This window comes from Labeo rohita, chromosome 25 (genome assembly GCF_022985175.1).
Source record: "Labeo rohita strain BAU-BD-2019 chromosome 25, IGBB_LRoh.1.0, whole genome shotgun sequence".
NCBI classification, from domain to species: Eukaryota; Metazoa; Chordata; class Actinopteri; order Cypriniformes; family Cyprinidae; genus Labeo; species Labeo rohita.
The window spans coordinates 17,143,353-17,171,090 of NC_066893.1; the positions used below are offsets into that span (position 1 = coordinate 17,143,353).

Genomic DNA, 27,738 nt, shown 5'->3' on the forward strand with positions numbered 1-27,738 from the left:
CCCTCATCTTACCTACACTCCTGTCTGCTGTATAAAAAAGCAAAAAAAAAAAAAAAAAGGGGTGCAAACATGTGCATGTAATAATCCTAAAACATAAGCAAATTTAAGACCACTTGTGTCTTATGAGTGGAAAATACATTTCAATTTTAAATAAAAAAATAACATGCATATATAAGCAATATATGAATGTAAACAGAATAAAAAAAGATTAGATATTTGATATATGTTTATGTCTGATATATATGGGCCATTCTACAGAACTGGTGCAAACTGCTGTCCCACAAACAAAAAACACATTTAAAAAGCATCTAAGTATTCAAATCTTAGATGTTTGCAAAGATCCATTATTTACTGAAACCCACAATAACATTTAAAATATCAGTAAGCTTAAAATATATATAAAATCATCATTTATTGGGTACTTTTAATTGGGAGGTCGCTGTCCCAAACCCTAACCTCTAAATTGCAACTTATGACAATGATATTGAAATCATTTCTGTATTTTTTTCCATTATTGTTTTTAAAAGTATGTTTTTGATTCTTGACATCTTTTGGGCATCTTTTGGGTGTTATCCCATAAAATTGTCACTACCGAAACAGCCATGTCATCATTGTTTGTTTTGGTAGTGACAAAACGGTACACATAATCCTTTATTTGGGGGAAATAAAAAAAAAAAAAGTACAGTTATGCATTCTTCTTGCATTTTAGTATGTTTTAGTAGTGTTTTAGTATGTAAGTTAAAATTCAGTAACCAAGCATTACTGTTACTACCGAAACATGGGATGTTTCGTTGAAAAAATAAAGTAAACTGAATTATCCACTAAGATGTTATGAGTTTTTGGTTCAATGTATATTCATATAAATTATGAATCCTCAACTTTGAAATCTGTATGATCAACTTTTTGCCTTTACAAAGAAAAAATGGATTCAAAATACAACAAATCTCACAAATAACACTTGAAATATTGTTGGAAATGTAATTATTATTGATTTAACTAAATGTTATGTAATAGAATAGCAAAAAATATATATTTACAATGTAGATAGGTCATTTTAACCCTTCTAATTAAATTATAATTATTCCTGTGTTTTAGTAGTGACAAATTTGGGGAGAGGAAAAAAACTTTTTGAAAATACAATATGAGAATTAACTGCACAATTACTAGAAATGTGTACCTTCGATATTATAAAATTTGCATACATACAATTGTATTGGATAAAGACATTTTCTATCTCTGTATTCTGTAGAATGGTTCATATACACACTTTTCAAATAAAAAATTCTCTGATAGAAAATGTTATACACTTCAATCAAAATCAGGCATCAGATTAGGCATCTGTACAGCTGAAAAATATGCATAACCGTTTAATACTTTTGTAAGCTGGCATAAAAATAAAATAAATAAATAAATAAATAAATAAATAGAGTCCTACTGTTTGGATTGGAAAAAATAAGCCCTGGCATTATGTGCTCCAAAAATCGGCCTAACCAGGCCCTTGCTGATAATTAAAAAAAATCACACATTCAAAAAAAAAAAAAAATCATACAAGTCAACGAATTCACATAGCTCCCATCTCTCTTAATCCCCAAGTCAAATCCACTATCATTACCAAGCATGACCCAACGTCAACATCACACTCTCTAATGCGGCCTAGAGAGCTTGCAATCACTGCACCTCTGGCCTGATTTAGAGATTTACAGAAGGTTGTCAGAGGGCAATCATCCAGCCCAGATAAAACTCTATCCCTTCAAATGAAATCTCCCTCTTCCTGATACTTTCCGGAAAGGAGGGCGCACTTTTGTCTTGAGTGGGGATAATTATGAAGAGTACAGGGGATCTGTACTCTTCACACTCACTCACACACACACACTTAAGCCTCATCCATTTTCCTGTCTGCATTGCTCTACGATAGCAGCACAGTTATCGGCTTGGCCCGGCCTGTACTTAAAGAGAGGTTATATGATAAGACCTCTGTGGTCAAGTCCTCTATAGAGGAGATTAAACACAAGATAGTGTGAAAGACTCACTGAGACTTTATAGAATTTCCATTAAAGATAAAGTGGATGTCTAAACACACTCTAAACAGCATTTCTGGACAGCGGTTAGATAAAAAATAATAATAAAATTATATACAACTTGTATTAAGTTGCATAACATAATTATTTAAAATGTAAAAATCCTGCATATAACTGAGGGATATATAACTGAGTTATACCGCATAAAACTTGTCCACACAGGAAGTAGATGGATGCCTGATGCATTTAAGGTTTTTTAATATCCCTAGTGCAAGCCTTACAAAACATAAAGCCAGTTTTACTGGCATCATTATTAAATCAAATAATTCAAATGGTACTTTAATTTAGTGTGTGTTCATACTTGTCATGTTTGGTTCAATTAAAAGAAAGTCAGGTTGCTCTATGAGTGTGGTTCATTTGAGTAAGGCTTTGTCCCAAATGGCACCCTAAACCCTCACAGTCTTCCTCTGAGTCCGCACTTTTGTGACCTAATGCCGCTTTGACTGTCGCGTAGAAGTCAGCTGTGGAGCTTGCCCCTGTGCGTATCGAGGGTGCGTAGCGGGCACAAAGGGGGCATTTGTGAGCACTCATTTAAACACAAAAATGATAAACAGGACACCCTATGATCTTGTGGACTTAACAGACACACGCATGCAGCGGCCATTGAGACCAAAAGTGCACATGAAGTGTTTCATCTGGCACAGGGCCCAAGTGTGAATTCTGCCATACGAACTGTGGTGCGCACCAAACAAGCAGACTGAGACTGGTAAAGAGATGGGTTTTAATCCACTTCCAAACTTTGGTGTAGTTTGAATTAAATATGAATGCAACAAGGACCAAATACTTCTAAGGGGGTGTTCACACTTGTAGTTCGGTTTGTTTGGTTCATTTGGTCCGGACCAAAAAGGAAAATGCTACATTTGGTCCTGGTCCGCTTAGCGTTCACACTGGCAATTTTGACAGTAAACCTATAGATACCGAAACTAGAGGCATAGTGATACGTTCACAACTTGTCTGATCAGGTTGAACAAAGTACATTTCGTTATGGAATTCACCGAACACTCCAAACAAAAGGAAAAAGTGTGTTCGACTTCAAGCGGTGCTGTTGGTGTATGACATCAAAATGCCCATTCACCAAGTCGAATACATCTAATGCCATCTGCTGGACTAAGCATGCTCACTTTTGCATGTATATGATTTTATTTTCACCACCAGCGAACTCACAAAGTGCTCATAAAAGGCTTTAACTCTTCGTTGCTCCGCATTTGCCCTCTGCTCATTTTGTTTTGGACACACTGCTTGTTCCCTTCATGAAATGATGTTGCATAATGTCACATCTTGTCCTTACTTCCTGTTTTTGGTTCGTTTACAAGTATTTTTTTACATAATTTTGACCCATACAATGTTTTTTTGGCTATTGCTACAAATTTTCATTTTCATGTCATTAATTTGAAGGCAAAGCTAAACTTCAGCAGCTATTCAGTTTTACATGATCCTTCAGAAATCATTCTAATATGCTGATCTGCTGCTCAAGAAGTATTTCTTATTATTATAAACCGTGAAAAAAGTTCTGCTGCTTAATACATTTGTGGAAACCATACATTTTTTAGTACTGATGAACAGAAAGTTTGAAAAATTAAAATTCTGTCATTAATTACTTAACATCATGTTAACGAAGGTTCATCTTCAGAACACAAATTACGATATTTTAGATGAAATCTGAGAGCTTTCTGACCGTGCATAGACAGCAATGCAACTGACACATTCAAGGCCAAGAAAGGTAGTAAGGACATTGTTTAAATAGTTAAAAACACATATGTTGTGGTACTCACGTAAATTGTTCAATAAAGTTGTTATTTTGGGGTTTTTTGGACACAAAAAGTGTTCTCGTAGCTTAATAATATTACGGCTGAACAACTGATGTCACATGGACTATTTTAACAATGTCCTCACTACCTTTCTGGGCCTTGAATGTGTCAGTGTCATTGCTGTCTATGCAGGGTCAGAGAACCCTTTGGATTTCATCAGAAATATCTTAATTTGTTGGTAACAACATGAGGGTGAGTAATTAATGACATTAATGACAATGAGTAATTAATGATATTTTCAAGCCAAAGCACCATCTCACAATGTAAAAACTTCTTTAACAGGCTCACAGAGCCAAAATGGAGAAAACCAGCCTCTCAGGAGGAAACCATCATATAGCATATTGCAGTTACATGCATGCCTAAACAACCATGAGAGCTAATTTCTACCATGTAATAGAGTCATTCGCCCCTGAAATCCAAGCACTCAGGTATTGGAATCCATTATGGAGGTGTATTTTTATATCAATACAAACAGGAAAAGAAATGTTTACATGCGGCCCAGTGCTGCACTCCAACGAAGGAAAAAAAAAACCTCAAACCGCTACCTCGCTTTCATCACTGCGCTCAGACACAATGCTGGTGCCGTTGCTAGGCAACCGTTGCTCTGTGTTACAACATGAGACCTGGACCATCACATACACGCATGAGGAAGGTCAGTAACATCACTAGATTCTGTTATTTTGGAAATATTAAAAATAGGAAGATCTATTCCGTGATGTACTGTAAAATATTCTATATTGCTTAAAAATGGAAATTGAACAACGTTCCAAATGGTGAATTTTACATTTAATGTCACAAACGCGCTATACTTGGTTCGCAGTGTGTGAGGAGCAGGTTTTGGTGACAGGTTGTACGGTTATCAGGCCATGAGGACGCTCGCAGGCATCTCCTACAGTCCACAGACTTCCTCCCTGCTGGTTCTCTCTGTGCACACAGAACATTCTGGAGAGAAAGCATTACAGACGAGGAAAGATGTCCAACCGTCAACAAACACATCAACCAGCCGTCACATTTAATGTTAGCAATCTTTTGAGCTGCATAACCGCAATTACATCTTCATGACGTCAAGACTTTTTTTAACCAGCATGACAGTGCAAAATATTTACAAGAAACAAAAATACTGCTTCTTTGAACCACTAAAATAGTTTTAAAGCAGCAGATGCATTCTGTGTCAGATTAGATGTTATGCAATGCATGTTAATGAAATAGCCTGATATAATTATTAAAAATTCACTCAAACATGGTTTTATGCACCACATGCATGATTATATTTTCCAGCAGCCGGATAACAGCACACACTTCTTTTTTAAAATGCAGAAATGCGATCAGATGAGAGTAAAGAGAAAGAGAGATACTCGTGCCCACACACCAAGGGCAAGTGGGTGTAGATGTATTTTCAGTAAATCCATCATTCTATTTTGTAGCTTCCTGGTTGATCACTAACACCCTTCATAAGCTACACCGTTTCTTAGAGTTTCTCATAGGATATAAGATTAATTCATTGACTCCTGAAAGCTCCAGGAAATGTAGGAGTGAGAATTCGCTATTTGATATCTGGTGCAGGTCACAGAAGGTAGAACAAATATGGTTTTTGAAAGAGATATTTGCATCCCTATCAAATTTACTGCAAGCTTTCGTCTTCAACGTAAAGTAAAAACCGGGTCAAGTTCTCTGCGAGTGCTCTGTCCATAAGGCTAGATTGTCCCTGGGACCTAACACATCCGTCCACCAAAGTGTGAGAGAGCAAAACGGCAGCGTCTCAACCTGATGTGGGTAGTGAAGCTTGCTTGGCTCCTGAGGGACTGACGGTCAATATCATCGACTGGACGATTAAAACGTGTTTATTGTTTCCACGGTATTCGAGGAGGGGAGAGACGATGAATGAATTTATATACACAAACACTAGCTCTTGCTCTTGAAATGTTATTCTAACCTTTGTGCTTTTTACATATACAAATACAATGTATTTTGATCTGAAATCAAAATACAAGGAATTTGATCTGAAAGTCACTTTTAAGAGTGGTTACAATACACTTTTGTATTTGCATAAAATTATATTGTATTGAAAAGTACATAATTTTCATTTTTGCATAAACTATTCCTTTAAATATAAGTAACATTTCACAAAATTGCATTTAAAATTGTTTCAGCGCACTGCAGTACATCAGCTACCTATCCCAGAGAGCACTTGTACGTCTGCAAGATGTCTGTTAAAAATCACTTGATCTGGAAAGCATTTGCTGTACAAACGTTTGACAGACGTCTGTAAGATGTCAGTTTTACATATATTCTAAATCATAAACATCTTAAAGACATCTAATAGACGTCTATTTGACATCTGATAAGTAACGTCCTATAGATGTATTGCAGATGAGCAAACACTCTAAAAAATACGTCTTCCAGATGTAAATGCAGCCGTCAAATAGATGTCTCTGTGATGTATGTGTGCTATCAGGGATTAGATACGAAAACTGTCCTTAGTTCAGCATTGTAAGAACGTACGTTACACTTCCTGCAAGATGACATAATCAAATTGCACCTTCCACTGCTTTATCATTGAAACATTCATGCTTAGTTACTTCTAGACTCTTGGATTACCGTAAGAAGCTAATAATTTATTGAAATCTTCGTTGCTTGCGAGAGCCAATCATATTCTTGCCTTCTCTGCTTTTCCATGCAGTGCTGAGATCTTGGATCTGCTCTCTGTGCTTTAACACAAAGTGAGTGTTCTCTTGAATTTTGCATGCAAATGAACTTATTTTGCTGATGTAGAAAGGAGGACGACGTTCCCAATGCTTTTCATGTCTCATGGTCAGTCATTGCTGAAGTATCAGTTCAGCCAGAACTGAGGGGCCGAGACAGGTGTTTTGCAGATAAACTTCCATCATCATTACATATTTATAGTACGGATGGGCAGGAGGGTTTACTAGTCATTTAACTAGTGATTAAAAGTGACAGTAAAGGCATCTTTCGAATAAAGCTGCTCTACACTCTTACAAATAAACAGTTGCTTCACGATGCCATGGAAGAACCTTTTCTGCATAAAAGAACCTTTAACAATCACTAAGGTTCTTTGTGGTGAAAGAAGGTTCTTCAGATTCTAAAAAGGTAAGGAAGATATGGTTCTTTAAAAAACCTTTGACTGAATGGTTCTTCGTGGAACCAAAAATGGTTCTTCTATGGCATCGCTGTGAAGAACCTTTTTTAAAGTTACCTTTATTTTTAAGAGTGTTTGAAAATAATGTATCATGGTTTTCACAAATGTACTTAAGGAATAGTTCACACGAAAATGAAAATTTACTTAAAATTGCACCCTCAGATAATCCAATATGTAGATGAGTTTGTTTCTTCATGGGAACAGATTTGGAGAAATGTAGCATTACATCACTTGCTTACCAATGGATATGCAGCGAATGGGTGACTTCATAATCCATATTAATGCTTCCTCCAGTGAAAAGCTCCATCCCATGTTGTCCTCTCACATCAATATTTACCAATTTATTTGTTTAAAGCAGTTTTAAACAGTTTTAGCTGGTAAACAGTGTTTGCTCTGAGCATATTTCTCACCTGATTCTCTAGAGAAAGCAATATTGTGGATATGAGGACTTATATTTTGAAGTAAAAGCATCTTGATGAATTTGTTTTTTACAAACGCGCAGCTTTTTCATTTCACAAGATGTTAACTGACAGGTTGAAGATGTATGGATTACTTTTCTAGATTATTGTGGTGTTTTTATCAGCTGTTTGGACTCTCATTCTGACAGCACCCATTCACTGCAGAGGATCCATTAGTGAGAAAGCGACGTAATGCTAAATTTCTCCAAATCTTTTCTGATGAAGAAACAAACCCATCTACATCCTGAGGGTGAGCAAATTCTGAAACTTCACTGTTTTCAGCACTGATGATAATAAATGTTTCTTAAGCAGCAAATCAGCATATTTGAATGATTTCTGAAGGATCATGTGACACTGAAGACTGGAATATTGGCTCCAAAAAAATCTGATTTGCATCATAGGAATATAAAGCCTCCAAACCTACAGCCATTAAGCCATCAAAGCAGCACTTCTGCACATACATATCAAGAAAATTACTATGAAGCATTTGTACACTCCTCAAGACATTTTATCATGCTTCACTCTAGCTATTTTTGATCACAAGAACATGTTCTGAGAATAAACCTAACCTGATTGAGGACTTGTGCTTGCTTATGACCAACAAGCCAACTGTTCAGACAACCTAACAAGAAGTCGGTTTTAAAAATGTGTAGCTATGCAGATACCAAATGTATAGAGCCACACCATTAATATAATTTCGCTGCTCCAACCAAAGTGAAAGATGCTTAAAAACTGAAATGGTCAAAGCCCTTATCATAATACTTCTTAGCTGTCGTTGCTTCTTTTTTTGGACTTGACAGGTTACAGATCCAAAGTACCTCCGAAGCATTAAAAATTTACAACATCCAATAAATGCAAGATCACTCTCAGACAACTATCAAATTCAAAGCCCAACTTCTACAAAGAGTTATGATGGGTGATTACCGGCCTGACATTTTCAACTTTCAAATGAATTCAGAGTGTCAAGGTTACACCCTCATTCATTAAAAGTGAGAATTAAAAAAAGATAAGCTAGATCGCCTATGCAAAGGTTAGCCGTTTAAATGCAACCCCAGAGCTCCAGAGACATCAGAAAACTGAGTTTCCGCACAGGACGGACCTCTGTGCGTTCGCAGCTTTCTCCAGGAGTGCTCATCTCCTGCGTCTCTAAGCTCCTCTGTCTCATTAAAGATGTAACCATGACCTTTCCTCATATTCACAAGCTCAGACTGTGCATAAACATTCTCTGTGTGAATGATTCAGCAGCAAGCTCAAGATGAAGTCCTCTGCATGGGTCGGACATCACTCTTTCCAGCTGATCGGGGACCTTTCCATCCCTTCAGCAAGCATCAGCTTCTGCGCCTTTCCAAAACAAATCATAAAGCTTACGGAAACCCAATCGTATTCTTACCTCGATGAGGAAGTCTCCAGTCCTCAAGCCAGCTTTCCATGCCACCCCTCCCTCGTCCACAGACTCCAGATACTGCAAAGCAGGGAATGCCGGGGTCGGAGTGAACTCCTCAATGGGAGTATCAGCTAAAATCCAGGCCGTGCCAGACAAGACAGAACCAAAGGAAAGAGATCGTAAACATCAAAAGACACTGTGTAGTTTTATGGGCCCAGATTAAACCTAAACTTGGACTACAAAACATTTCAATGAAGATAAAACATATATATAACATATATACATAAAATACAGACAGACAGACACACATACATGTATTTATATATAGACAGATAGATATATATAAAGATATATATAATTTAAATTATATATTATTTATAATCCTCTCTAGTCCATGGTTAAGCTTGCTTTTACTCAAAAACATGCTGAAAATAACATGCTTTTACATAGATGATGTGAAAAAAATACAATTCCTATGAAAACGAGTGCCTGCTAGCACAATGGATAATGAGTGTGGCTAAACAAGAGCATCTGGTCCGATGATACATGATGCAAGCTGCAATGCATCCATCCAACCAAATCAAAAATGAATGCAGGAGTTGGGACGTTTATATAACCAGAGAAAATGCATGCATGGATGTCACCGCTGACAGTGTGGGGAGAAGCATTGGTCTGGAGTCTGACAGAACGAGGGGCATCGCAAGAGCTGATGCAGAAAGCAGGCACGGTGCACCACTCGCAACTTCAAGGGATCTGTAGCGCACTAGAGACTGAAAGCATTGCAGCTGTGGATGGGGGAGACTTTTGGGGTCTATCTTAAGTAGTTAATGCACTGCGTGTTTAAAGGTCTCTATGAAGGATTTGAGAGTGTATTAAACACTTTAGCCACAGAAAGAAACAGCTGGACTCGGGAAGCCCTTCAGACAAAGTGCCAGCAGAGCCCTAATGCAGTCAAACACAAGCCAAGCACATGGAGCAGGGAGTGGGTGGGGGTCTGTGTTTACACTTCACAGATTTGACAAGCCCACTTAAATGCATCGCAGTCAAGTGATGGACACGCTGACACCAAGAGATGCATTAATTCAGAAGTTCTTGACATGGATGCAATTCATGCAGCTCAAGCCACGCAGAAGCATGACGCGCTTTGAAATCAACAGAAATGACGTTAAGTGAGGGGGTACCACAAAAAAAGACAACACGAGCGAGGTATAAGAAATGGCGTGAAATGAAGGACCAACACGTTTGGATTCTCCAGGGTGTAAAGCATGAAGTGAGGAACAGTTATGATGAGGCGGCGGAGACGACGAGGGGTCCGTCTTTTTTCCCTACCTTTCGCCCCTCTCAACACGAACCCGAATCCCTCGTTATCCTTCTTCTGCAGCACGACCGTCTTTTCGTTGATAACGCAGTCGCTGTGGAGAAAATTCCGCGCATAACGACCGTTATTACAGCCTATCATCCTCATCATCGCCACCGCCGCGCGCGCGGAGTGATGCTTCATCCTGACAGGCGTCGGCTGAGCGGAATTAATCATTTTTGCGACGAACAGCGCGATGTGACGAGAGTTGTAACCGTTGAAAAACGCTCACCGCCGGCTTTATCTGTCGAAGAAGGAGCTGTGACACCGGTTAAGAGAGGCAGGGCCCGGTCGCCGGCGAGATAGCGTGTCGTAAGCGAGAGACATAACCGCCAGATGAAGGATGAAAATCACCAGAGGAAAACATGAGCGGTAATCTTGGAGGAATGGGTATGGGAGAGAGAGAGAGAGAGAGAGAGAGAGAAAGGGAGTGAGAGAGAGAGAGAGAGAGAGAGAGAGAGAAAGAGAGAGAGTGAGAGAGAGACGGTTTACAGTGCCACAGAGAAAGAGAGAGCGCGCGAAAGAGAGACGAAGAATGCATGCATGTGTGCGCGCGCACTGGCCTTGGCTGAGCGCGAGACTAAAAATAATTTTGCGTGTCCGTTACAGATTGGAATCGTAAAGAATTTAACGATTTCGGTTGCTTAACGCTCACGTTAACGATCATGTTAGTACTTTGTGAATAATGAATATCTGGAAATAAGAATCTAATCGCACTTAATGCCCTCTGCAATCTGTTACCACATGACGAGATCAAGCCAAATTCAACAGAACAGATATACACATTATAAGAGATGATCAAATGCAATTATTTCATAAAGTGTTTACACAGACTTCCTAATGAGTTTTCATAGACTTCTTAAAAAGAAAAATTGATAGGCTATTAACTATATATTAAAGTCCTCGTGAAATCAAAATTTAAATTTTTGATTAAACTTACAGTCTTTAAGTTCCGCCAATAAACCAATTCGGCAGGGTTGCCAGATTTTCACAACAAAACCCGCCCAACTGCTACTCAAATCTAGCCCAATGGCGTTTCGAGGGGGGGTCCCCATTAAAAAAAACAAATGCGTTCTAGGGGATAAAATACACTTTTTCTTCAGGGTTCACCTGGTAAATTCGCATTTCAGGGACGAAATATGACGTTATTGTGCTCGATTCAACCCGCGGACATCAAAAACAATCCACGTCAACAGTGTTAAAGTAGCAACCCCTTGTGGGTGGAGCTTATTTGGTGGCAGAAAATAACCGTTTTCAAGTGGCAGTCTATGAAAACCATGGAATAAAAGAATAAAAAGGTAAATTTGAGTTTATATTTCAAAATTCTGACTTTATTCTCACAATTCCGAGATTATATCTCATAATTCTGATAAGAAAAATCAACTTGTCATTCTCTCTTTTGAGTTTATTGACCTTATTTAGCCCCACCCCTTTTTAGCGCTGCGTTTGCTGTCTTCCGGTTGTATTTTCACAGTGATCTGATGGATTTATGAATGAACCACTCGTTTTAAAATCTTCCTGGTCTTTTGACATTTGTTAACACATTTGCTTTAAACATTACAATGTTCACGACAACTTTTCATTAACTCCACAATGCATAAATCCACTTTAACAGCTAAATTACTCTTAGACAGCAATGGCATAGAAATATACAGAGCTACCGCACAAATGGAAGTTCATAGACAATATTCTAAAGATGGTGTTGTGCTTAGTTTTTGGAGAATAAGGTCAATATCCCACATTTGTGTTTTTTTGGACAAACTTGTTATTGTTGAGTTAAATTGAGTCATAAAGTCCAAAATACAAGACATAAACTCGCATTTGTGAGAAGTAAAAGAAGTATGATGTTATAGGTTTAATAGTATTTCATGTTGTAACTGTAGGGCTAATATAGTACATTTCAGTTTAAAATGTCAACACCTAGAACAATGGTGAGAAATTCACTCTGAAAGTTTTTCAAATGCAATATGAGTTATTAATTCCAATTTCTGATAGAAAATTGATTTATTTGTCTGTTGTTAGACTATTTCTAGTCGTCTACTCCTGAATGACACCAAAACATCTTTGTGACACTAAGTGTTACTTCCCGCATAGCACCATCAATATCCTTCCCCAAAACACACGCCGCAAGCAAGCAGATCAATTACTGAAAGTGTTCAACCATAGAAGCCACCGGAGATATCCAGAGATATGCTGTTTGAATATGATAGCACCGAAAAGCAAATGTTCTATCTCTCTTTCCCTGAAGGACAAGAGGGCTTACTATCTTTTAGACGAAGTATTAAATCCAGTCCTGGAAATCAAGCCGGGGTACTGAATAGGGAGCGAATTGCTCAAACTGCAGCTCTCACAAAGAGCTGGAGTCTCATTTCCACCTGGTACGTTGAGTTCATTCATATCAGGAAATGGGACTGTGGCCTGTGCCATTTCATTTTACAGCACATTGTATCTCGACTGTGTCCCTATAACGAATCAGACCCTAAAATAATAATCACTGATGAATACAGCAGCTCTATTTTAATTAATTTTATGCCCTAAAATGCACCCGAAAAGATCTTGAAGTGTTTCTAATCCTGTAAAAACTTTACCTGGCTTATTGACGAAATAAGCTTAACCTGTGATTGCAAGATTGACTGACTTACCTCACAGTCTTAAACTATGAGATAAAGTCTTATTGAAATATTGAAAGAGCTTCGAGCTCAAAAGGTAGAGTGCTGACTCCTGAGGAATGATGCATGGTTGTCATGGCAACATAATCTGCTTTGAAGGGGACACTGTGGCGATGTCACAGAGCAACAAGGTCATTAATATCCCGGCCTGTTAGAAAAGGCTCAATAGCCTGGAAATATTATTTGCTCATAATGCATTTATACCTGTGTGTGATCTCATTTCAAACAATGTTACCGCTGTCCATCACAGAGCGATGTTTATACACCGGTGTGGATTAGCTGTTTAACAAAAACTAAATCATGCATCTTAAATCCATTCGGATTTTTGTTATCCTAACAAAGTTTACACTGGAAATTGCAAATTTAGTAATCATAATATCTAGAGTGTAAAATCAGCATGTCTGCAAAAGACTGACTAAACTATCAGATGTCTTATGTGTATCTGTGACAAGTTCACCTAAAAGCACCCATGTCCTTCTGTACGGCTGTCACTCAAGCTCCCTGCAGCAGGAAGTAGCCTGCACTGCATTGCCATGGATTCTCTGTCTCCATGACAACCAGCTCGGAGCGAGGGGTGTGTCAGCTGGGTAGGAGTATGGTAGCCGGATGCGAGAGGATCTGTCTCTTTTTTTGTCTTTTTAACACCCTGTGACAAATGTTGGAAAGTTCATAGTACAACAAAAACTCCATTTTTAACACATCATATTAGCCTTAAATAACAGGGTTATTAAAGGTCAATATCTTAAAATGTTATTGTTAAAAAAAAATCTCATTTAAAATAAGATTCCCGGACACAGAAAACAACTAAAAATCACACTGCCAATTTTTTTCAAATGTACAGATTTTACAGCCACATATAATGACATTATAATGTCAAAGAGCTGTTTTTTATTTATTTTTTTAAATGCCATCAAAGTGTCTGCATCACGCAGTGACGACCCTAAGCTCGAGCGTTGCTTACATAACCGGCCGTTTAAAGAGTTTTCACACACTTCAAATCTTTTTTTCCCGGTGAATAACAATGTGCTTGTGCGGCGCTTTGTGTTAAACCATAGTGGGGCGGCAAAGTTATGGGAAATTATCATTTTGCGAAAGGATGCGCAGGTAAACAGATGAACCGTGCTGTACTTTGATACACTCACAAGAATAATTTTTCATTATAGGAATCTGGCCTTAAAGGAGAAGTCCACTTTAAGAACAAAAATTTACAGATAATTTACTCACCCCCTTGTCATCCAAGATGTTCATGTCTTTTTTCTTCAGCCATAAAGAAATTATGTTTTTTGAGGAAAACATTTCAGCATTTTTGTCCTTATAGTGGACTGCCCTGATTTTGAACTTCCAAAAGCAGTTTAAATGGGGCTTCAAACGATCCCAAATGCGGTTGTTAACGATCCCAGCCGAGGAAGAAGGGTCTTATCTAGCGAAACGATCAGTTATTTTCATTAAAAAATACTATTTAAATACTGTTTAATCTCAAATGCTCGTCTTGTCTTGCTCTTCCTGAACTCTGTGTATTCTGGCTCAAGACAGTTAGGGAATGTTGAAAAACGCTGATCGTATTTTCTCCCTCAACTTCAAAAATCATTTCAAAATCATCCTACATCACTGCAGAAGTACCGACCCAGTCTTTGCAAAGTGAACATGCAAAGAAGATCAAACGCCCTCAACAAAAAAGGTTAAACAGTGATATAAGGCGATTTTGAAGTTGAGGGAGAACGTGAGATGGAAATTTTTCGAAATACCCTGTCATGAAAAAAACAGTTTAGGCAGAGTAAGACAAGACGAGCATTTGACATTAAAACATATACAAATTGTATTACTTTTTATGAAAATAACCGATCGTTTCGCTAGATAAGAACCTTCTTCCTCGGCTGGGATCATTTACAACTGCATTTGGGATCGTTTGAGACCACATTTAAACTGTATTTTGGAAGTTCAAAATCGGGGCACCATGCCAGTCCATTATATGGAGAAAAATGCTGAAATGTTTCCCTCAAAAAACATAATTTCTTTATGGCTGAAGAAAGAAAGACATGAACATCTTGGATGACAAGGGGGTGAGTACATTATCTGTCAATTTTTGTTCTGGAAGTGGACTTCTCATTTAAATAATTGATTAATTGACATTTTCAATTTTCTTCTTTGCTTATGCTTTATTATTTTTTTTTTTTTTTTTTTTAAGGAATGTTGTCTTTTGGTGTAAATCAAATGCATATAAAAAGTAAAATTAAGAAAAAAAAATCACAGCTTAGTTACATTTTTTTTTTTTTTTAAAGATATAAATGTGATTTTGACCACAAAACCAGTCATAAGGGTAGATTTTATTAATTGAGATTTATACATCATCTGAAAGTTGAATAAATAATGTTTCCATTGACATATGGTTTGTTAGGATAGAACAATATTTGGTAGAGATACAACTATTTGAAAATCTGGAATCTGAGGGTGCAAAAAAATATTGAAGTTTTGAAAAAAAATAAAGTTTTGATACATTTACGGTAGAAGATTTACAAAATATTTCCAAAATAAAATACATTTAATACAAAAATTAAGTTTTGATACATTTACGGTATAAGATTTACAAAATATCTTCACAGAACATGATCGTTACTTAATATCCTAATGATTTTTGGCATAAAATAAAATTTTATATTGCTACAAATATACCAGTGTTACTTAAGACTGGTTTTGTGATCCAGGATCACAAATCAATCAGATTATTGAAGTATGTATTACAAGAAAATACATTTTCAGTCTTTCTACTTCAAAATTTCATGTTTACTATAAAATTACTTTGAGAGTAGTCCAACTCCAGGCCCAGACAGAATCTGCTATCCCCCCACCCCCACATTTTCTAAATTATATGAAATATGAAAAAATGTGCTAAACAGGGAAGTAATTACCAATTATTTAAATGGGTCATGAACTGAGAAATCAAAATTCCTTTGATCTTTTGACATATAAGAGGTCATTGTACTATGAAACATCCTGTGAGTTTTAGAACTTTCTCATTAGTCTAAAAACAGCTTATATTAACATAGGCTCATCGGAAATACGTGTCTCTGCAAAACTGAAAAAAAACACCTGTCCGAATCACTGCAGTTTCCAGCAGTGTTAATTTTGACCGCAAATTTTAATTTAGTCTTAATCATAGTATTGTGACTAAAATTTAGTTGTAGTCACATTTTAGTCATCTAAATTTTTTAGTTTTAATCTAGTTTTAGATTAAAAATTTCTAAATCTACAGTACATTTAGTCAGCTAAAATCAAATGGGTTTAGTTACAGTGTAATGCATTTATTAAGCATTTCTCTAAAATTACGAAACTCATTGTATAGGTTTGATATTAAGGTTTTATCATGATAGACACAGATATAATTGCTGTGACATGCAACATGCCTGTATATTAAAATGAACTTAAACCACTTATAAAGAAACAAGAACATGGTCTTCTTTTTAATGAAATGCCAATGGTTATATAGGCTCATTATGCATTCTTCATAACAACTTGTTTACCACTCTTTATTCTTTCAAGCAGACATATTTATTTATATAAATAAATTTAGATTAATCTGTATTGAGTTGCTAAAGAGATTCAGTCAAGAGCAGTGAGTGATTTTCTGTCTTTCTTTTTTTGCTTGATTAGGCTGCTGTCCCTTTAAAACCGAATGCATAGATACAATGTATCTAATTCCTAAGATGTAACCAAGTGTATTAACATGCATACTCGTACAAATTGGACAAATTAACACCATTTTGTGTGTATTTCTCCATTCATGAGAGGCAAAGTACTCGTGTGCTGCATGAGAGGCGCTGCATCGGTGTCTGCGCACAGAAAACCGGGCTGAATCGAGTTCTTCTTTGCGTCGTCAAATTTATCCATATGTCTGGTCTTCTCTTACTCCCAGATATTGACATTTTTTAACATTTTATTAGACGTGCAGCAAATGTATGCTAGCCTATGTCCCATCAGATAGATCAATAGATTATGATACAGTTCATATGTATCTAACCTCCTAACCATGCACCAGATTAAATGAATCTCTTCCCAAATCATCCCTACCTAACATTTTCGTCTCGTTTTTATTCGTTGGCGAAAATGTCAATAGATTTTCGTTATAGTTTTTGTCATTCAAAACAAGTTTTTGTTTCGTTATCCTTATCCATCAACGAAATTAACACTGGTTTCCAGTTGAAATGAACACTAGAGGCAGCAAAACTCTGACAATTTTCATTCCTTTTCACATAAATTATGATTTAAACACAGAGGTTTGATTAATAAAGCCTAACTGTCACACGATTACTTCCAGAATAATATTATATTAAGGCTTCAAAACAAATTTAACATCCTGCGTGATTTGAAAACTGATATTTTTAAGCATTGTCACCCCATGTGTGAATTTTCTAATTCAGTAGGTTAGCTCACGGGGTACGGCATTGCACTTGAGAGATGAAGCTCATTTACAAACCCTGTGAAACTATGGTTCGACAAAAGAGCTCAAATCCGCATAAGGAAGTTAAAATAGCACAGCTGCTTCAACAAATGTGTTTTTATATCACTTTTGCATTTGTTAACACTATCGTTTAGGTTTAGGGTATATCGTTTAGGTATAGGTGATATTTCCAACACGGTAGAGCATTAACCTTTAGTGACACTCCTAGATATTTGAATTCTGGACAGCCGCAATACATGCCTCAAGCAATACGTGCCTGTACCAACGTAATAAAAACGTGGCACGATCACGTATTGAATGCGTGTTTTAGCGTTCCCCTCTGGATATTTCACCTGCCATGAAACGCAAGTAAGGTACGTAATTACGGTGCTGCAGAAATGTATATAAAGTCACGTATTTCCAATGAGCCTGGGTTGGCTTATATTGAAGCCAATCTGCCAAAACGACAGGAATGTGCCACTCTCTGATGTAATAGTGTGTCTAAACTGCGCCTTCACAGAAGAAGATCAACATCACTGCCTGTTTAGCCCCGCCCAACAATTTGCACGTGTAGGTGTAAATAACAAGAGGTAAACGCAGGTCTATGCAGAAACCAAGCGATAAAGATGGCTCTGAAGACAAAAATAGGCTGTGCAGTGCCAAGTTGTGGAAAAACTTGTCATTGCTTTCCTTCTGATGTCAACATTAGGAAAGAGTGGATGAACTTCATTTTTAATGAAGTTCTAGCCAGTGTCAGTAAGAACTTGGTCCTTTATTCACTTTATTTTACCACAGATTCGTTTACAAAGCACGATTTTCAGAAAGACTGAAACTAAAAGACAATGCTGTGCCGACTATATTGCTGTGCCGACTATACTCACACAAGTGTGAGTAACTGTTTGTATTACAGGGTCACTATTGCTTTGTCTGTTATTACAGATCATTTGATATCTACTGAGTATTTATGTGTCCAGCTATGAAGGATGTAGGCTGTCAAACATGCACAACTATTAGCCAATTATAGCAGTGGACTCTTACAATCCACCACGCCTATTCAGAACAGAAAATAGCCTATTACTTATAAATTATTATGTATTTTGATGTAAAAATCTTGATAACATTATAAGTAGACCTCAGAGAACAGTATAAAATATAAACAAAGGCAGTTCATGACCTTCTTAGCACAATCTGTATAACTTTGTTAGTGACATTCCTGCGGAATTCCGCACGCGCAGATTCCGTGTGGACCTGATGATGACATTGAAACTGTTATTCTGGTCACTTTCTTGCTTTTCACCAGCATAGCTGACCTTGCTGAGGCAAAACATACTAAAATCTGAAACCGAAATGTTGTATACAGAAAAATGGCTTGATCTGTAACCTTTTTTGAACTGTAAACTACCGTGACGTATTGAACCCAACACATTTTAAGACATGTTCAGATGGATTAGAAAAATATTTGATCATACCTTGATGCATCAAAACTGTCATAAGATCCCACAGTGTAGTGTCGAAAGAGCTTCCTTCTCTCCGATCGGTCTGCCCGGGCATCTGTGAACATATGTTCACAAACATTTACTTAGATCACCCCAATTATGTAATATTTCAACATTGCATAGTGCTCACAATCTGCAGTGCTCTTTTTTATTCATTAGTTTCACAACCAAAAAACAAAAGTTTCTTCCTAAATTCTGGTGTGGTTGCATGTGACTAACTCAGCAAACTTTGAACGCTTCAACATCATTATCATCCTTTTCACGCCGAATATAAAATGTGTAGAAGGAATAAAAATAGTCACCAGAATTTTAGAGACGTACAGCAGATGTGATAAAGTGAGAATGCTGTAAAGGTTCAGTTACATAATTGCATAAAAAAGCTGTTTAGTCACAAATCGGTCTTACTGTGTGCCATATGTCACATAGTCTCAGGTGCCATTTTTTAAACACATTTAATCATTTAGCCAACATGATACCAACTGTGCAGTAAAAAATTAAATATTAAATAACAAAAGCTGCTTACAGTTTCACAATGCAGATTGTCACTAACAATCAATACTAGCATGACAAAATAAATAAATGAAATAAAACCACTTTTCTTGAACACACGCCAACGCTGAATTCAAAATCTGCACTACACCAACTATACCACCTTCCCCGTTTAATTGCAACCAATAAAAAGCTCTTTGGAAGACAGGGACCATTTGGCCCATAATGGAGCCAAACTAGACTAGTCCTCCGAGAGAGCTCAGGAAGGCCAAATATTGACTGCGTTTTATGGAAGGAACCAGGATAAGAGCCAAAAAAGCTAATGAAGAGACTTTTTTATGTCGCAGAGATTAATCGTCTACACAGCTCCCTTTTCGCTCTTCCGAACGTCTCCGAGGGGAGCGTTCGTTCTAGGCCGTTCCTACAGTATGCCATCATGCTTGCACACCATTAAACAACTGCCTGTACACTCTTAAAAAAAGGTGCTTCACGATGCCATAGATGAACCTTTTTTGTCTAAATGGTTCCATAAAGAACCTTTAACATCATGTTTCACAAAAGGTTATTTGTGGCGAAAGAAGGTTCTCCAGATATGGTTCTTCTGTGGCATCACTGTGAAGAACCTTTTAAAGCACCTCTATTTTTAAGAGTTTAGAGGACTTGTACCAATGGAAAAAACACTGGATTAATATCAGAATTCAATCAAGTCACCCTTACAGCCCTAAAAGGACAGCGAATTATATCTATGGATGTGGGACATCCATTAATGGCAGCACAACTGGTGATAATTCAAATCCTGAGCATCTGTGTACTGTACACATATTTATCCATTAATGAGATTCTTAAGGAGTTTGTTCTGCAGGCTGCAGCTTCTGAAAACTGCACCATTTGTATTGTCCTCTGCGGTTCTGTTGATACACGATGATATCAGTAGTCAGGAGGCTGCGTGGGATTCAACACTTTCCCCTTCCAACCTACTCACTGGTTAGCTGTTAAAGTTACAGACGCTCAATTCTTTGTTGAGCTGAAACGTTTTGATGTTCAAACAAAAGGAGGTTTAGATTCAGCGCAAATCTACAGAGACATCCGCTCGGTCCTATAACTGCTAATGTAAGATGTCCCCCCATCTGTCCCCTCATTGGTTTAATGAACAATTTGGTTAATCGAACTGTTTTAGCAAAACTTGCTCATTTAAATTAAAAATGAATGATACGAATTTCTGAAAAGTAAGCATTTGGCATTCAACGTCTTGTTTTTTGTCTTAATTTTATATGGAAACGAGTCAAATAATATTGAGGTCAGACTGGACGTGTTCTGATGCATCTCATCGAATGAATAAATCAAAACTGAATCGTTTGAGTGAATCATCACACTCTGAGCCTTGACATTACCATTTATAGATGTGTTTTGTCAGGTTGTGCATTATGCACTTTTGAGCAACACCTGATTTTGCATGCATAAAACTAAGCGGAGGAATTTCATATCAAGAGATACATTCATTATAATTAATTGGATGCATAAAATGGCCACAAAATGAAGTCTGTATCATTCTCTTCTCACATTTTAATGCAACACCCTGTCAGTTATTTCGCAGCTGTGGCGTCTTTCCAACAATAACCGTTCTGGCACGTACACACAGAGCCACACGTACTTGACACAAGCTTGTTCCTCTGTGGACAGTGTGTGGAAAAAAAGTCTATTTGACATGAGGGCGAGCAGCGATGACAGTTGCTACAACAGTGGATTTCAAACCACCAGGGGTAACTAGCTGCGTAGCTTACTTGATAAAATTCATAAAGATAGTAAATGCACAGCAAGCGCAGCTTGAAGGATGCAAAACTTTCAAGGCAGAGTCAGAGCGCAGCGCTGGAAAAAAAGTAATAACTATAATATTCTGCTAGTCGCACAAGTTTCACAACTCTACAACTTGACCACTCAGTGCAGTGTAATCAAACTTTATCTGATTTGTCTTTTTTGACAAAGCTAAAACGTGACGGAGAACTGAATTAGATTGACAAATGAGCCCAAGACCGTTTGGATATTTACTCATTTTGTTTGACATTCAAGGCCTCTGAAAATGACACCAAGAGTCACTAATCTCATAACACACACACAAAAAAATACTAGAAAACTCATTTTACAGCATAGATTATGAACAACTGCAACTGAAATTTTATCGACAATAGACTCGAAGCGCAGAGCAAAACAAGCAATTACTGGTTGCACAAATGCGTAAATCATCACAAAACTCCTCGGTTTGTAACATCCTCAAATCAACATACCTCCGAAATGAACCTTCTTCCTAGATCTGCTAGTCTCGTCCATTGGTCCCCTTTAGTTCACCCCCGAATCAATCCGAGAAACACTCAGTTCTCCTTGCCTGAGGGGGGATTGCCACTTTTCTCGATCCCTCAGGCCTTGACGCCTAACTTCCCATCTCCAAAAACTCTCGCGTCTCCTCGAGCGCTCAGGTGCGAGCTGACCATCAGCACCACACACATGGAAAAGAGAGCCGTGGCATTGGAAAAGATGATATGTAAGCTCTGTTCTCAGTGCCGTGAGAGGGAGAGAGAGTGTGTGAGAGAGAGAAAAAAAAGATGCCACAAAAAGAGGAAAAAAATCTTACCAAGGCCCACTCCTTAGCAACAGGGTTTGTACAGTGTAGAGCATGTTTCCATGGAAATATATCAATCAGGAATGTGCATGAGTGTTGCTCGGAAAGGTTCAAGAGACTTCAGCAGAATACTTGTGCTGTTACTAACCAGCCGATGCTGGATTTAACTGTACGCTCCGTTAGATCGCCAACTTTTAAGGCTGTCCTGCAGCATATGTGATGTGTCTTGGCTAGCTGTTGGATTTGCCTAAAAATAAGATTTGGGTGACAGTCTTCAGAAGATGTGATTAAAATAATGCAGAGAGCATCGCCATGGGAACCAAATGACTATTTCGTAAATCAATGAAAGAAATCAGCTGTCCTTGCAACTCTTCGAAAGCGGTTCTTTTGTAGTAGCCATGGATTTTCAAGGCTGCCGATGGCTCCCATCTCAACATAGCATTTCTCACCTTTTCACACTGCTGCTCTGCTTCTTTTGCAACACTTGCAAACATGGATGAGATTCAAAACGCCTCAGGTGACACTTATACCAAGCATAGCAAGCATTTTCACCTCAGATTACTGCTAAAAAGTGCGCAAATGGATCAAATGTGTTGCGACAACTCAATCGTTGGTCACAACATGAGGGATAAAAAGATGTAGATCAAATTTCGCCCCTAAATACGTATTTGGGTCATTTGCGTGACATGCATTTTTTATTCAAATATATATATTAAAAGTAGTGCTGTCAAACAATTAATCACGATTAATTGCTTCCAAAATAAAAGTTTTTGTTTACATAATATATGTGTATACTGTGTAAATTTGTTAGGTATGTATAAATACACACACATACAGTATGTGACCCTGGACCACAAAACCAGTCGTTCCAGATTTTCAAATAGTTGTATCTCGGCCAAATATTGTCCTATCCTAACAAACCATACATCAATGGAAGATTTATTTAGCTATCAAATAATGTATAAATCTCAGTTTCAAAAAACTGACACTTATGACTGGTTTTGTGGTCCAGGGTCATGTATATATTTTTAAAATATTTAAATGTATATACATGTATGTAATTTTTTTCATATAATTCATTTTATATTTGAATATATTTAATATATAAACATAACTGAATATATCCATGCATGTGTGTGTATTTATATATACATAATAAATATACACAGTACACGCACATATGTAGACAAAAACTTGAATTTCAGATGCGATTAATCGCGATTAATCGTTTGATAGCACTTGTTAAAAGTGGATTTAATACATCTTGTGGCTCAAATACACACCATCTAGAACAAAGTCATGAAATGCGACCAATATGCAGAAACATGTGGAAAAAAACTCAAAAACAGGAAATGATATCATAGGGAGGAACCCCTGCAAACTGTTACGACTGTCTGTAAATGTTAATAAGTCCATTAAAGATAATTTGACCTTTTACCGACAAGACAACGTTAGTTTAGAATGTACAAATGTCAAATGTTACAACTCAACAAAATCATAATATTTTAAGGTGAACTATCCCTTTAAGAATTATTAAGGGCATTTTACCTTGGAAAATATAATTTAAAAAAGTTATTTATTTAAAGTGTTCTTAAATAAATACTAATATCATCTGATAAATAATTATTATATAATTAGCACAGGGAATTTTACTTCATGGTTAATACCGCATGAAATAAAATTGAAATAAGAAAAACAATTAAAATAAAAAACAAAAATAAAATCATTAATAGAAACAAAAATTTGCTTTTCCTGTTCTTTATTGTAGACAGTTATTTTCTCAAAAACTATGCAAGAATTATCTGAACATACAAAACATTTTACAGACACTTTTTCTAATTTTTAGTGCTGTCAGTCGATTAAAAAAATAACTAATTGCATGTTTTTCTTTAAATGAATCGTGATTAATCCCACCTAATAATAAAGTTTTTATATATTTTCACATTCAGTCTTCTAATTAATGTAGAAACAACATAAAGACAGTATATTTTTATGACTGCAGGCAAGTATCACTGATACCAATATTACTGATGTCTCTAGGAAATTGTTCTTTTTCCTAATATTTAACCATTGACTATAGTTAATGTTGACTATACTAACATTACAGTATAATTGAGAGCTATCAATTTTAACATTTATTAGACTTTAAAAAAACAACAACTTGTAATTTAAGTGAACTTAAAACAATCTTCACATAAACCCATTATAATAAACATCATATGTACCTGTGTTCTTCAGCAAGTAGGAAATATACTGAAGTTGAATAAAGTTATTAAACACTAAATACTAAGTTAAATATAGATGAATCATTCAAGCTACAAAAGTTATTGATATCATCTTTTTTCTAATTAATAGACATTACAGCAGCTGGGTTATTAAGTTATTTGGTTATTGGCTGCTATTACTTTAAGAGCTCCCGTGTTGAATGTGACGCGAATCTGACACGCATGCTCGTAATTTCATTCGTGCTTTAATATGAAATGATACAGGCTACAGTGCGAGATTCCGTATTTGTGCGTGCAATAGAAATGCGTGCACTACGAGCACAGCATAACAGCTGACAAAACAGGAAAATTCATTTTTACTGACATATGACCTGACAACATCTCATCTGACTGCAGTTCACTGATGTTCTACTGAAGTTTCCTCGTCACCTGTACCGTTTCTGCGCCTGCCTGAAAAGTCTCCTGTTTGTTGTGATCGTAAAGATGTTCTGCATCTAAATAAACACAATTCTTGTCAAGGAAAAATAGACAGAAGCAGCAGTTGTCAGTGGTGTGGCCGACCCTAGCCCCGTCCCTCCATTAACTGTGTTAAAGAGACCAAAACTGAAAATGAAAATTAGCTCATTATTTATTCACCCTCCAGACATCCTAGTTGTATATAACTTCCTTCTTTCAGACTAATTCAATTGGAATTATATTAAAAATTATCCTGGCAATTCCACGCTTTATCATGGCAAAACGTGGATGTTTCTCTTCATCAGTTCAAAACAAGTCCAATAAAGTGCATCCATCCATAACAAAAAGTGTTATGCTAAAGTGCTCACACGGCTCCGGGGGGTGAATAAAGGCCTCCTGTAGTGAATCGATGCATTTTTTTAAAAAAAATATACATATTTAAAACGTAATAATCACTTTAATGTAGTTTGTGCCTACTAGCCATACACAGAAGCCCTTCCAGGTGGATGATGTAGGACGTCGGCGTTGCATATGCGCTTGTGAGTCTCAAACAAACCAATGATTGTTTACAGGAGCAAAGGAAGCAAAGTTTCCTTACTTTAGTTAAAAAAAACCCAGCGCTGCACGTGCACCACCGACATCATACGTCATCCGCCATCCACTCAGAGGTGCTTCCGTGTAAAATAGTGAGGGCAAGCTAGATTAAAGTGATTATTACATTTTAATTATTAATATTTTTCTTACAAAAACACATCGATTCGCTACAGGAGGCCTTTATTCACCACCCGGAGCCATGTGAGGCACTTTTTATTAAGGATGGATGCACTTTATTGGACTTGTTTTGGACTGTTGAAGAGAAACACCTGCCTATTGCCAGTCTAAAGCTTGAAGTGCTAGGATAATTTTTAATATAACTCCGATTGGATTCTTCTGAAAGAATGGAGTCATTGACACAGAGAACGTAAATAACGGCTAATTCTCATTTTTGGGTGAACTAACCCTTTAAATATAAATTAAAATACTTCCTGATATAACAAAGACAACTAGCCAATGATTAACCTGAAAAGTATAAACACTCTGGCGCTTTCAAAACATTGCTATGTTTATTTGAGAATTCCAACCAACATAGCATAGCAACACTGGCTCAACCAATAGAATGAGTTTGGGGTGGGGCTACTTGTTTCTCCAACCAATAGCAGACAGGAAACCTGTTTGAAGACAGTTGTGAGTGGGGTGGCTAACCCTAGCCCCGCCTCTCCATTAACTGTGTTAAAGGGGTAGTTCACCCAAAAATGATATTTAGCCCATTATTTACTCACCCTCCAGGCATCCTAGGTGTATATGACTTTCCTTCTTTCAAAGAAATTCAATCAGAGTTATATTAAAATTTATCCTGCCAATTCCAAGCTTTATCATAGCAAAAGGTGGGTATTTCTCTTCATCAGTCCAAAACAAGTCCAATAAAGTTCATCCATCCATAATAAAAAATGCCTCACATAACTCCGGGGTGTGAATAAAGGCCTTCTGTAGCGAATCGATGCATTTTTGTTTAAAAATATACACATCTAAAATGCAATAATCACTTTAATGTAGCTTGCGCCTACTAGTCGTACACAGAAGCCCTTCCAGATAGATGACGTTAGGACGTCGGCATTGCGCATGCGCTAGTGAGTCTCGCACAAACCAACGTTTGTTTACAGGAGCAAAGGAAGCAAAGTTTTTTTACTTTAGCGAAGGAAAACCAGTCTTCACTTGACTCGAAATCCTCTGACATTTTTCTTTACAAATCCTTGTTTTGTACTTCTAATTCGTGACCGTTGTTTTGTTTTGGACTCTTCACTGCACGTCCGCATTCCTTACTTCTGAGCACCGCATGCGCCTACGTCATACGTCATCAACAGTGAGCACAAACTAGATTAAAGTGATTGTTATGTTTTGAATATGGATATTTTATTCACCACCCGGAGTCGAGTGAGGCACTTTTTATAATTTTTTAGGACTTGTTTTGGACTGTTGAAGAGAAACACCTGCCTATCGCCATTCTAAAGCTTGGAAGTGCCAGGATAGTTTTTAATATAACTCCAACTGGATTTTTATGAAAGAAAGAAGTAATTTACACAGAGAACTTAAATAATGGGCTAATTTAAATTTTTGGGTGAACTAACCCTTTAAATATAAATTAAAATACTTCCTGATATAACAAAGACAACTAGGCAATGATTAACCTGAAAAGTATAAACACTCTGGTGCTTTCAAAATATTGCTATGTTTATTTGAGAATTTCGACCAACATAGCATAGCAACACTGGCTTAACCAATAGAATGAGTTTGGGGCGGAGCTATTTGTTTCTCCAACCAATAGCAGACAGGAAACCTGTTTGAAGACAGGTTTTTTACAATTCAGCTTTGAAATTACACACTTCACCTTTAATAACAGCACTTAGGTGTTAGCCGTACAGATGCAGAAGAGCTTACTGTGCTACTGCAGCACAACCTTAAGGCAAATGTCATGTTCCATCATATGACGGGTGAACTTAGATTTTACAGTCTGAGAGCTGAGTCAGCCAGACTCTCTCCCCGAGTCACATGGGCCAAAGCCTCTCGGCCAATGACAGCTGTCGTTCACCACACCTCCATTCTGCTCGCCACATGCTGTCGTGAACAGCTCTCCATTTGTTTCGTGTATCTGCCAATAGCTGTTTTACTGTACATGGTCTTAAGCAACAATTTGGACCACAGCAGAGAATTGTGCTAGAGATTTTAGACTAAAGCATGATTGTAGATTAACAACAGGATTTGGATAATTATGTTACTGTATGACAGATGCAATGCAATTCCTTTAACGGCTGCTGTTATAAAGGTTTGGATGCATTTCGAAAACATCTAAACGCCTCTATGACACTTGCACCACACACACATACAGGGCTGAAAAACGCACAGTAGCTGCACTGATGTGGAAGGCATTCATTTGGCCCAAAATAACAACTCTCAACAGAATGTTGCCCCTGGCCCCTTCTGCCAATTTGCACAGCGAACGTTGAGTGCACACACCAAAGCTACACAACAGCCAATGATTGTACTTACAACTAAAAAAAAATCTAAATTTAACACA

At 37.2% G+C, this 27,738-nt stretch overlaps 1 protein-coding gene across 1 annotated transcript in view; it reads right to left on the reverse strand.

Moving 5' to 3' along the window:
- The window catches only part of shank2b (SH3 and multiple ankyrin repeat domains 2b), a 122,148-nt gene that overhangs the window by 20,521 nt on the left and 73,889 nt on the right, over window positions 1-27,738 (reverse strand). Inside the window, exons 14-16 of the mRNA XM_051099366.1 lie at window positions 18,816-18,897; window positions 10,215-10,297; window positions 8,892-9,016 (exon numbers count right to left, since the gene is read on the reverse strand). Of these exons, the coding sequence (XP_050955323.1) occupies window positions 8,892-9,016; window positions 10,215-10,297; window positions 18,816-18,897 (290 nt within the window). The remainder of the gene's footprint in view (window positions 1-8,891; window positions 9,017-10,214; window positions 10,298-18,815; window positions 18,898-27,738) is intronic.